Below are 13,447 nucleotides of genomic sequence, written 5' to 3' on the forward strand. Positions count from 1 at the left end.
ATCCCAAAGCTGTGTAGTAAAGGGCCCAAACACACACAATCACACACGCATGGACACGCGCACGCACACACACACACACACACACACACACACACACATGCACGAACGTACTCACACACGCACGCACACACGCACACACACACACACACACACACACACCTCTCCCCTACTCTCTACCCCAGCACACACACCCTCTAGCTAATACCAGCCTGGCTGCAGTCACCACAGCTCTGGCTATTCAGTGCGGCTCCGAGGGGAGTGGAGCCTCAGAGGCCGTTCACACGACACCGCCGGGTGGATTTCCTCTTACCACTTTCACACCTTTAACGACTCCGGCAAGAAAAAACCTTGCGTGTACACACAGAGGTGTAACCGGCTAAATGTGCTGTAGTGCATATGCCAGACCAGTCGATGGCGCCGCTGTGCAGAAGCTTCACGATAATTTCGTGAATCACGTAGAAGAAAACATTGTTAAAACCGTTTGTTAAGACAGAGAATGTCTAATAAGTGCTCTGGTTAAGCAGTCGCATGAAATAAGGAGACTACAGACAATTCGGTTTTCAATTCAACTGTTAAACTAATAAAGTAAATTTTCAAGGTATGTGACTGCTATGTGAAATTTCAAATGCTTAGCCTACGCATTGCATTAGGTCTGAGCACCACTGGAGAAACTAACATGCAGTAAGCTAATGTTTAACTAAGTTAAGCTAACTAAGCTCCTACTCAACACCAAACAAAGAACTTTGAGTTCGAGCGCAGTCACCTTTGAGGGGGCGACCGAGCACCCCGCCCTGTGTTGTGTCACACCGGACTACAGGGGTTGTCCTGACGCACACACTACACACACACACACACACACACACACACACTGATCTGTGGGCAGCGATATGACACTATGGGCTCCATCACTCAGTCCTTTGTTCCCCGTGTGAGTGGGATGGGGGAGCGCAGAGCTCAGGCTCTCTGGCAGATGCACAATGGAGGACTACATGAGACATGAGACATGAGAAAAGAGACAAGAGACAAGGCCCTCGTTCATGTGAAGAGGATCATACTCTGATCTTGATCTTGCTACGCAGAAAGTCAGACTTCATTGTTTCCTGTCTGAAATGTCTATCTGTGTGTGTTTGTGTTTGTGTGTGTGTCTGTGTGTCTGTCTCTAGGTCTCTCTCGGTCTGTCCTGCTATATGTGTGCGTGTGTGTGTGTGTGTCTGTGTGTGTGTGTACCCAAAGTATTATCTTCCAATCTTCATCAGCATTCTTTCATCAGGTGAAGAAAGCACAACATTACCATTAACCCCCCCGCCCCCTCGTCCGCTCTATTGATTGCAGGCCATTAGGGAACATTAGGTCTCCATTCCACTCCAATCTCAGCCCAACGACGCCCCGGGGATCTCCCCACCCCCCTCCTGCTGGGGCTCAGCACTGCGGCCTCATTACGCTGACCAGCACTGACGAGACCTCTCCAGCCTCCAGCACTGACCAGCACTGACGAGACCTCTCCAGCCTCCAGCACTGACGAGACCTCTCCAGCCTCCAGCACTGACGAGACCTCTCCAGCCTCCAGCACTGACCAGCACTGACGAGACCTCTCCAGCCTCCAGCACTGACCAGCACTGATGAGACCTCTCCAGCCTCCAGCACTGACGAGACCTCTCCAGCCTCCAGCATTGACCAGCACTGACGAGACCTCTCCAGCCTCCAGCACTGACCAGCACTGATGAGACCTCTCCATGCTCCAGCACTGACAAGACCTCTCCAGCCTCCAGCACTGACGAGACCTCTCCAGCCTCCAGCACTGACCAGCACTGACGAGACCTCTCCATGCTCCAGCACTGACGAGACCTCTCCAGCCTCCAGCACTGACGAAACCTCTCCAGCCTCCAGCACTGACGAGACCTCTCCAGCCTCCAGCACTGACCAGCACTGACGAGACCTCTCCATGCTCCAGCACTGACCAGCACTGACGTGACCTCTCCAGCCTCCAGCACTGACCAGCACTGACGACACCTCTCCAGCCTCCAGCACTGACGAGACCTCTCCAACACTGACGAGACCTCTCCAGGCTCCAGCACTGACAACACCTCTCCAGGCTCCAGCACTGACAACACCTCTCCTGGCTCCAGCACTGATGAGGCCTATCCTGGCTCCAGCACTGACGCAGCACTCTCCCTCCACGGCCTCTCCTGGCTCAAGGGAGGGTGACGGAGAGTGCTGGGCATCTGGTGGGGGATCGCGGCCCCGTCTGGCCGATGGCGGGTAAGGGGAGGAGCGGTATGCCACAGGAGAGGGAGAGAGGAGCGGGCAGCATGGTGCCCACTCAAGAGTGGTCACTACAAGATCCGTTATTCTTGTGTTTTACAAGCCTGACTCATACGCCGCTGGCAGCCTACATTGTTTTTAATGTAAATATCAGCACACACACCTGTCCTGTCTCCCTAATTTAATGTTAATATGAGCAAACACACCTGTCCTGTCTCCCTAATTTAATGTAAATATGAGCAAACACACCTGTCCTGTCTCCCTAATTTAATGTAAATATGAGCAAATACACCTGTCCTTACTGTGGAGTATCCACAAGGCCATTCCATTAAATAGACAGCAAGTTTGACAGACATTGTGGATATGATCTCACAGTATCTGACCTCATGACCTTTGATAAGACCAATGACTCAACGCTCTCTTTGGTGCCCAGCCTCTCGGCTCGTCTCCTCTCCACTGAGGTTTCTGTGGGAGTCCCGACGCAGGTTGACTGGGTTCTGTCCAGCCAAGGGCAGACCATGTGGACTTGTGTGTAAATAAGAGCTAATCTAAGCCGAGCTAACAGGCAGGTGGTTATGTTGAAGCAGAAGTGAAAGGCGAACAGGAGAGTGTGATGCCTCACGGCTCTCTCACACACCTGACTCCAGGGACACAGTGGAGAGAGAGACAGAAGGAGAGAGGGAGGGAATGAGAGAGAGAGAGAGAGAGAGAGAGAGAGAGAGAGAGAGAGAGAGGGAGAGAGAGGGAGAGAGGGAGAGAGAGAGAGAGAGAGAGAGAGAGAGAGATGAGGGGGTGTTACAGATTCGAGAGAAAGTCAGTCCAGATGGCTAGAGAAGATTAAATACCATCTGCCACAGGGATCTACAGAGAGAGGGCCAAACACTTACACACACACACACACACACACACACACACACACACACACACACACACACAGAACTCTCTCACACTGACACAGAGTGTAGATAGACAAGCACACACATGCATACACACACACACACACACACACACACACACACACACACACACACACACACACACCCCTGTCAGGCCAAAGGCTGATGCTATTAAGAACTCCAATAAAATCTACAAAGCCAAGTTAGCCAACCCAACAAGTCCCCTTTGTGGATCCGGAGGGCCTAAAGGCCATTGTGCGTGTTGGTGCATTATGGGCCTAAAGGCCCCTGTGCGTGGTGCATTATGGGCCTAAAGGCTACTGAGCGTGGTGCATTATGGGCCACTATGCATGGTGCATTATGGGCCACTGAGCGTGGTGCATTATGGGCCACTGTGCGTGGTGCATTATGGGCTACTGTGTGTGGTGCATTATGGGCCACTGTGCGTAGTGCATTATGGGCCACTGTGCGTGGTGCATTATGGGCCACTGTGTGTGGTGCATTATGGGCATAATGGCCACTGTGCATGGTGTATTATGAGAAAAGCTGATTGCTTGCGTTCCTTGTGATGACAGCAGGTGGAGTAGAGCTTGTTTGTGCTTCTCCCTCAGTGTTCCTGACTAACATGTTTCTGGCAGCTCCAGCCCCCTGGACGGATAGAGCAGGAGAGTTATCCTTGACTCAGGGCCAACCTGCCAACCTGACCAGCATTGCTGCCGTGTGTGTGTTGCCTGAGGGTGTGTGTGTGCTGTAGTAACCGTGTGTGTGTTGCCTGAGGACGTGTGTGTGCTGTACTAAACTGTGTGTGTGTGTGTTGCCTGAGGGTGTGTGTGTGTTGCCTGAGGGTGTGTGTGTGTTGCCTGAGGACGTGTGTCTGCTATACTAAACTATGTGTGTGTGTGTTGCCTGAGGGTGTGTGTGTGTGTTGCCTGAGGGTGTGTGTGTGTGTTGCCTGAGGACTAGGGCTGGGATAAACGATTATTTTTTAAACGATTAATCTAGCGATTATTTTTTCGATGCATCGATTAATCTAACGATTCATTTTTTCAGTCCGATTCGATTTCGATTCGATTCGATTATCTCCTCATTAATTCACTAATAGCAACTTATACATGTTTATTTACATATCTGAATGAAAAAACATGAATTATTTAACATTGCAATATATGTTTATTGCTCTTAAGATTCCAAAATAAAAGACTGAAGTGCAAGTAACTACAAGTGCAAAGTAATGTATTCTTAGTCAGAGGTAGCATTCAATAAGGTTTCAGTTAGTCATTTTAAGACGTTCGTGTGGGAATCATGTGTGGATGCAATTCATAACGTAGTTCAAATAACAGTTCGTACTTCTCTTTTGGACAAGCACTTTTGAGTCTTGGAAAACACTTTTCCATTTCCATCTGGATTTTGCAAACAGAGTCAATAAAATGAGCCCTGCATGAATACAAGCAGCTGCAAGTAAGCATGCTAAACTTGACATCCAAACAGTATTCTAACGTTAGCTTTGAGATAAGGCTACTGCTTGATTGCATACTGTAACTTAACTTCGTTTAGTCTCCTCAATGTACTATGTTGTGATAAGACCTTAGCAGAGTTTACTTTAACTTTAATGCAGCGGTTTTGAACAAATTTGCGCAGCATGGTCACGATGCTAAGCTGATTTAATAGCAATGTAGCCCACTGTGTTCTATGCAGTGCTTCTATGTGGCAACAACAATCCTTCAACAATCGTGAATTTTTGTTAAATGCACATGCAGAGGAGGAGCAGCGGGCTCGTTACGAGAGAGAGCGGGCGGGGCGAGGAAAGGCTGTGTGAGTAAGTGGCAAGTGCAGCTCAATGAAATTATTTTATCTTATCTTTAATTTAAATAGCAGGCCTACAACATAGAACATCAATGTGTGGTGGCCGGTTTTGATTTCGTGGTGCCCAGCCACAGATTAGTCAACGTATGGAAAACACTGAAGGTGTAAAATTAAAAATATTTAGCAGCACACGTTATGCTCGACGAATCGACGCTCATATTTTGCGTCGACGTATTTTTTGCATCGACGTCATCGATTACGTCGACGCGTTGTCCCAGCCCTACTGAGGACGTGTGTCTGCTGTAGTAACCGTGTGTGTGCAGGACGTGTGTGTATTGCCTGAGGACGTGTGTCTGCTGTAGTAACCGTGTGTGTGCAGGACGTGTTTGTGCTGAGGACGTGTGTGTGTTGCCTGAGGACATGTGTCTGCTGTAGTAACTGTGTGTGTGCAGGACGTGTGTGTGTTGCCTGAGGACGTGTGTGTTGCCTGAGGACGTGTGTGTGTGCTGTACTAACATCACCATGTACCCGCGGCACTTCTTTTCTAGACGTCCTAAAAGAACACCTGGCCAGCTGTGCCACCTGTGCTACCTGTGCTGCAGGCCCACACACAGGGACCTGTTTTACAGCACAATGGCGTACAGTGGGAGTAGTTTACACAGTAGTAGTAGTTTACACAGTAGTAGTAGTTTACAGAGTAATAGTAGTTTACACAGTAGTAGTTTACACAGTAATAGTAGTTTACACAGTGGTGGTTTACACAGTAGTAATTTACTGGCCTACAGAAGGCTGTGCTCATGCCTTAAGCCATCAGACAAATCATCTCTAGCCATCAGAGAAAACACTTCTACTGTGTACTAGTCAGTCGTGGTGCAATTTCCAACCCAAGTTACAAAAACGGCATTTCAGAGGCAAATGACTCGTCACACTCAAGAGAAACAACTTAGCCCACACAGGCTTGTGAGGCGTAAATGTCCCAACCTACACAAACCCCTTCCTGTTTTCCCATCAGTGAGCTGGAGAACGTGCCTGATTAAACCCCGTATCACGCACGCGTGCCTGGCCCATAACCCCATCCCAATCACCCTCTCACTTATTAACCACACCGCCATAACCCCATCCCAATCACCCTCTCACTCATTATTAACCACACCGCCATAACGACATCCCAATCACCCTCTTACTCATTAACCACACCGCCATAACCCCATCCCAATCACCCTCTCACTCATTAACCACACCGCCACAACGCCATCCCAATCACCCTCTCACTCATTAACCACACCGCCATAACCCCATCCCAATCACCCTCTCACTCATTAACCACACCGCCATAACCCCATCCCAATCACTCTCTCACTCATTAACCACACCGCCATAACCCCATCCCAATCACCCTCTCACTCATTAACCACACCGCCATAACCCCATCCCAATCACCCTCTCACTCATTAACCACACTGCCATAACCCCATCCCAATCACCCTCTCTCTCATCAACCACACCGCCACAAAACCATCCCAATCACCCTCTCACTCATTAACCACACCGCCACAAAACCATCTCAATCACCCTCTCACTACAAGCACTCACAAAGCCTTCAAGCGATTACGAGGGATCCCAGGGCTAAAAAGCCACGACCGCGACTGCGACACCTCTCAGACTCCAGAGTGGAGGCACACGCACTTTTTCCTGGAGCTGCTTGCATTCTAATTTTACTCGACATTGTTGAGTGGGAGAAATATAAACAGAATGAGGGGGAAAGGGGATCCATTTTGGAGAGGCACACAAACACACTGCTTATTTTTGATCATTTCATCATTTCCCGTCATTTTGAGTCCATTTCTGTCCTCAGAATAGGAGGCTGTGAGTCGAATTGAGTTTACTTTTCTTTGTATGTATTTTGCCGTTGAGTTTTCATATCGTCACCCTGATTACTACTTCCGCAACAGACATGTCTTCAAGCGGTTATCAAAACCTGCCTAGTTCCCCTTTACATGAGTCATCATCACTCTCCGCTTCAGCCCCACACACACCAGCTGACCTGCTCACTTCCGCAAACATGCATTTCCTAATTAGAAACGGAGAGGCTGAGTGAGTGTGAGTGAGTGTGAGTGTGTGTGAGTGTGAGTGTGTGTGTGTGTGTGAGTGTGTGTGTGTGAGTGAGTGAGTGACTGAGTGAGTGAGGCCCCACTACAGGATGTTCCCTCTCAATCAGACAGCTCAAACACACACACAATTTCACCCTTAAGCCCTAAAAATACCATCTTTATTGAAACTACCAACACTGCTTCAAATGTTCAATAATATGTATGTGCATGTATACAGTGTGTGTGTTTGTGTGTGTGTGTGTGTGTGTGTGTGTGTGTGTGTGTGTGTGCATGTGTGTGTGTGTCTGTTTTGCGTATACATTTCAGCACAAGCTAATAGACCACTCTGGAGATGTAACATAATGCCAGCTGCGCTTTCCCTCGTAAGTGCGATCCATACGCCATCTCCTCCTGCATTTAAAAATCAATGGCTTCTAAAGAAGGAGGAGCCCGGTCAGAAATCCCACACCACTGCGGCTCCTAGAGCCATCTCGGCCTCGGTGACCTCATCTCCTGTGATGTCAGTGGGATGCACGCATCACGCATCATGTTCAACCCGCAGTCATCGCTTGAAGACAACGTGGTTTCAGTGATGAGCTATTTCCTGGGACACCCTAATGTAAACAAAGATGTGCACAAACTATTTTTCTTTTCTGACAAAAGAGAGAATAGTAGGAGTATGTTTTGGTTTGATGGAAGAGAATAGTAGAAGTAAGTTTTAGTTTGACGCCAGAAAGAAATAAAGTTTCCTCCAAAGCTGAACTGAATAAATGAACAAACTCTTTATGCATGGCCACATTACAGACAGATGCTCATTTGTCTGGCTCCACACAATTCATAGCTGATGAAGAGGAGTTCATCAGTGTCCATGAGGAAGATGGACTTATGGGCCATCTCCCTCTCTCCATAATGATGCCCATGTGGGCTTACGGGCCCTACACCTCTCCCTCTCTCCATAATGATGCCCATGTGTGCTTACAGGCCCTCTCTCCATAATGATGCCCATGTGTGCTTACGGGCCCTACACCTCTCCCTCTCTCCATAATGATGCCCATGTGGGATTACGGGCCCTCTCTCCATAATGATGCCCATGTGGGATTACGGGCCCTCTCTCCATAATGATGCCCATGTGTGGCTCCCTCGTCTGAGCAGCTCAGTCATCTGGACAGCAGGGCCCTGATCAATTAAAGGCCTTCTCTGGAGGAATCTCACGATCGATACTGTCCATTTATCACCATCTGACTAGGCAGCAAGGAAACACACACACACACACACACACACACACACAGTCTCTAAAGTGTGTATATAAACACAACACACACACACAGGCGCCCACACAAACACGCACAAGGCACAAACACAAACACACAGCAATCTGTATATTATGGAGAATGCATATAAAAAAAACACACACACAAATCTGAAAAGGGACTGTGCTTACACACATACACACACACACACACACACACACACACTTCAAACTACTTGAGAGGGGCACAAGCATGCTTGATGCCCAGGCTCACTAGGCAGTAGCTCTCTGAAACTCTAGTGCATCTCCTGAAGGGAACAACTTGACATTTGTCAAGAGGCTGAAAACCCTGCTGATCTGGACAGTGTGTGGGGCTGCTAAAGGACAACCCTCAAACAGAGAGAGAAAACTGGACAGTGTGCGGGCCTGCTAAAGGACAACCCTCAAAGAGAGAGAAATAACAGAGAAAGAGAGACATAATGTACTCTAAAAGTGTGTGTGTGTGTGTGTGTGTGTGTGTGTGTGTGTGTGTGTGTGTGTGTGTGTGTGACCACAGTCCCTTTTCAGATTTGTGTGTGTTTTTATATGCACTGTCCATAATATACAGATTGCTCTGTCTGTGTCTCTCTGTGTGTGTGTGTGTGTGTGTGTGTGTGTGTTTGTAAGCACTAAAGCACAACCCTCAAAGAGAGAGAGAAATAACAGAGAAAGAGAGAGACATATGATGGAAGTACAAAGACAGTGATAGAGAAAAAGTGTGTGTGTGTGTGTGTGTGTGTGTGTGTGTGGGTGGGTGGGTGTGTGTGTGCGCGCGCACGTGTGAGAGAGAGAATGAGAAGTAGACAGAGGATAGAGATAATGATGATTTAACAAGCTAACTTACGTTACATGATAAAGTGTCATCATCCCCCATGGAATCCTCCAAGACATGATGGGAATCCTGCATGAAATACAGACATGAAAACAGAGATAAATACACATCACTTTTGTCACATATTTACAGACGAATGTCAAAATATCTGCCCCCTAAAATCAGACAACTGCCACAAACCTCCTTCTTCCAAACGCTTATTCAAATTGTTCTCTAGAGCCATGAACACCCAAGGTAATCCCAACACCCACGAGCAACACCCTAGCTGGGCCTCTTGAGTGTGTGTGTGTGTGTGTGTGTGTGTGTACCCCCACACACTGCACCGCAGAGACTCCCTCCAGTGTCCAGTGTTCAGTGGGGGGAAAGGACTGATCCGACAATTACGAGAGCTGTCCTGAACCGTCCCATCCACCGCATCCCAGACACGACTGACACACTCTATAAACGGCTCAGGGGCAGCGGCTGCACGAGACGACTCCGAGAACACAGAGAAAAGTGGGGGGGTGATGACGCTCTGGTTTGCGTGCTCAGGGTGGAGTCCCAGATGTGGTGTGCTTCAGGATTCCACAGATAGAATGACGAGGCCCTAACGCAGACGAAGCCTACGTACACTGAAGACATGCGGGACGAGGGATACACTTGTGTTTTGCATTCTGATTTTTGATTTGAAGGTTTTGGTACGTCTGTGAGGACACTGTACTGCCTGCTTTTATGCAAATGTTACAGGGCATAAAATAAAGTCATTACAGAAAATAACTTGATGGAAATCATCATACAAATGACCACATTTGCATGACTAGGCCTCTTTCTGAAAAAGCACGTACCCCACTACATGGTAATCTATTGAGAAAGCATGAAACGAGTGGAACATGTCTTCATGTGTAGGTGTGTACAAAGCACAGGGGTTTATTATGGGGGCATGCTTCCTGTGCTTGCATGGGAGATTTGCTAACCATCAGGGGCCTTCTCACAAGTTCTCCATCATTTCTGACCAGGAGTTTTACAATCGCAGGGGCGTCTATTTCAAAAGCTGCTGAATGTAACACGACCACAGCCATCCACAACGACTGTATGGGACTGTATGGGTCTGCTTCGCAGCGGTCAGACTTTGACAGCATGAAATGCATCTTGAAGAACATGAAGATTCAAATTGAAAATCAAAGCTCATTTGTCCCGTACACCATCACACATACAATGCTAGTGCAATGCTAGAAGTAGAACATAAGTACAAATCAGGTAGAATTAAGAGCAAGCTATGTGTGATAACTATATAACTACATAGGATGCACATTACCCGAGCTCATCCCATTTTTTTAACAACATTGGCTGCATTATTGCACAGTCGGTACGGCGGCGTATAGGAGATTTACGGTGCAGAATGTAGCCTAAGCAGCCTACCCCTGGCTACAGTATATACAGAGAGACTGGATATTCTATGCTTAATCATAGAGTAGCATCATACACACTAATGCCCAATGAGCCCTCCAGATAAGCTCCCAGGAGGGTATCACTGAATTTGCTGACATGAGCGCTTCAATGTCAGTGTGTTGGGTCCTGAGCTGGTGTCTGACAGACAACTGAAAAATGTCCAAGAGGCTACAATAATGTCTTCACCTAACTTACAACTAACAATAAACTAAATCTATGACAGACTATGAGGGTGGCAGTGACATCATATCCTGGATAAGCGCTGAGGGTGAGCCATTCCACAAAGCCACGTCAGTTGGGGGTGACTTTCTGCACAACTCATTGCGATGATTCAGAACAGGGTCATGTTCACATCGCGTCTGTAGCAATCACTCATTCTTGCCTCATGGTTCCCTGACAGATAAACGGTTTGTTTTAAAAACGAGACACGTTTTCTTCGTCCACGGGTCTGCTGAAGATGTCCAACATGCTCATCCACATTCTTTGCGAGAGCAGCATACTGCATCTGATGATCATCAGATGTTTTCTTTTGTTGTCGGCATGCCCCGAGGATACAATACCACATTTGAGAGACGTCCACTACACTTTCCACAGCTGATAAAAGACCGAGAAAGTGGTCCCAACAGAAATGTTATGTTTATTATGTAATGATTAGCCGATGCACAAAATGTTTTTCTCAATCCACACATCAACTTGTGCATGCACACCTGTCAGAAGCATTGATAACATAATCTACAAGCATCTAAAATACCTTAGCAAATTACTGCCATTTCCTTGTGGGTTTAAAGCTGAGGAAATAAATTAAACTCGATTAAACCCGTGCGCTAAGTTAAAAGGTCCAGATGAAGGTCGCCCAAGACTTAGGCTGGCTGCACAATCAGTTTCTTGTAGGTAACCCTAAGGACACAGGTTTTTTTTTACATTTAATTTTTCATCATTTTCATATGGAATTGTTTTGCATGATCACGCTATATTAAACATCTATTTAAATATATAAAAACGTTAATAGTTCTAGTACAGGAGGCACAGGTCATCATGCTAATAGCTGACCCGTCGACTGTCCCATGTTATGTGGATGTTGCCTTACGTTACATTAATATTCGACTGTGAGTCATTGTGTTGCATAAACTATATGGGGCATTAGCCTACATGGCGAACTAGGGTTCCAGCCAGAGCCCAAATTCCAAATTATGTTATTGCCATGCTCAAGACAAAGCACAAGTTTCCAGAATCAAGATTTTTGAAGCAAGGATCGCATCCTGCCCTGCGTGCGTAAGTGTGTGTGTGTGTGTGTGTGTGGAAGGGGGGGGGGGGGCAATTCCTGACGCAACCTCCCCCTGCTTACCCCTTTCCTCTTCCAGTGTTTGCAATTCATCTTTTCAGTGTGACCATTTCTTTCCGACAAAGGGTGTAACTACAGCTGCGCTAATATCACCCTCAGGTTTTCGACTTCTATAAATACATGGAATAGTCTGTTTCCAGGTTAGTGGCTCTTTATTCTTAGAAGGGCGAGAAGAGTTAATCAACTGGGTCGGCTAAATGTGGAAGTCTTCGAACATCCTCCAGTGAACTGATCAGACAGGTTTGCGATAAATAAGTCGAACATTTCACCACCGTTCTACAGTCTACTAATCACATCATCTTCAAACTCTGTGCATTACTAGGCTACACAGTACTCACTTCATTAGCACTTTGGAAAACTGCCCTACTTCACACAGAGGAAAGAGTCAATCTGCGCAACGGCACTTGCTCTTCGGATCAAAGTAAGCGAGCTGGCTACAAAGTAACAGTATTCTGAGGGTGTAACTCACCTCGCTCGTTGCACTCCCCAGTGCCATCTTTCGCCAAGGGTCTGCTAGTTGAGCCAACGGCATCTTCACAGCTTCAAGTTGGACAGTCCAGCAGTAGAGAAATAGGTAATCTTTCTGCTTGTCGACGCTTCCGAGATGACTTAAAAAGCGGAAAAGTCACTGTTTCTTCAGATGTGGGCTGTCCCTCGACGAGGGAAAACAAATGTAAAAACACCCTCTAGCGTAGGCAATAATTCGGAAGTTCCCTCCCCTCCACTTTTGCCCCTGTGTCACTGTACCTTGTTTCCACTGACGGTCTGCGCTCTTTCTGTTTCATGAACCCAATCGCACCCACTTCCGTTTTTCCCAATATGGCGCCGCGCACTGGCTTACCTGTCTGTCAGAACGAACGGTTTGGCTTGGTGCAGTCACGTTTGCGTCATCGGAGGAGGGAGGGGCAAATACACCATGGAGTGTGTTGGAGAGACAGGTGAGAGAGCCTGCATGGCACAGTTGGGTGTGTTGAGTCACCAAGAACAACTTTTGGTGCCAACGCCTCTCTCCAACCATTAGGCGAGCGACATCAGATCGCATCACTATAATGCATGCTACGTCTTTAAATATAAACCTCATAAACAAACCCTGCTAGGCTATGAGATGCTGGTCTTATAGCCAACTGTTAGGAGAATATCTTGCTAGATCAGGGTTTGTCGCGATAAAATATCTGATGTAAGTGTAACACAGACCATTCAGCAAAATAATTATTTCAGACAATCACAAATGAGTCTATAAGCTTCAGGTTTGGCGACCCCTACTGGATAAAAACACGGATATTGTGTAACTTCGAGGGAATAATCCTGCGTGTCCCAGTTGGAGAGGCGCAGGCTTAATCACTTGTCATTGTTATTTTGTGTAAATGCATCGCCTATGGCTATGGAGCTGTTTTGTATAACTTCACAGCCTTGTCCAAATGGCAGTGGCAAGCAGAGTCTGTTGAGTTATGACAGCACCATAACAAATACTTTGTTTGCCTATTTATATCCTTAGAAAAACTGAAT

The 13,447-nt window shown here is 47.1% G+C and overlaps 1 protein-coding gene across 1 annotated transcript in view; it reads right to left on the reverse strand.

The window, feature by feature from the left end:
- The window catches only part of rps6ka3b (ribosomal protein S6 kinase, polypeptide 3b), a 54,515-nt gene extending 41,761 nt beyond the window's left edge, over positions 1–12,754 (reverse strand). The window contains exons 1-2 of the mRNA XM_076290093.1: positions 12,411–12,754; positions 9,184–9,240 (exon numbers count right to left, since the gene is read on the reverse strand). Coding sequence (XP_076146208.1) covers positions 9,184–9,240; positions 12,411–12,473 — 120 coding nt within the window. The 5' untranslated portion in view covers positions 12,474–12,754. The remainder of the gene's footprint in view (positions 1–9,183; positions 9,241–12,410) is intronic.
- Between the last annotated feature and the right edge of the window lie 693 nt (positions 12,755–13,447).

The sequence above is a fragment of the Alosa pseudoharengus genome, unplaced genomic scaffold, assembly GCF_046254945.1.
Source record: "Alosa pseudoharengus isolate Yale_2024_CS ecotype anadromous, Long Island Sound unplaced genomic scaffold, YU_APseudo_1.1 YU_APseudo_1.1_scf_18, whole genome shotgun sequence".
NCBI lineage: Eukaryota > Metazoa > Chordata > Actinopteri > Clupeiformes > Clupeidae > Alosa > Alosa pseudoharengus.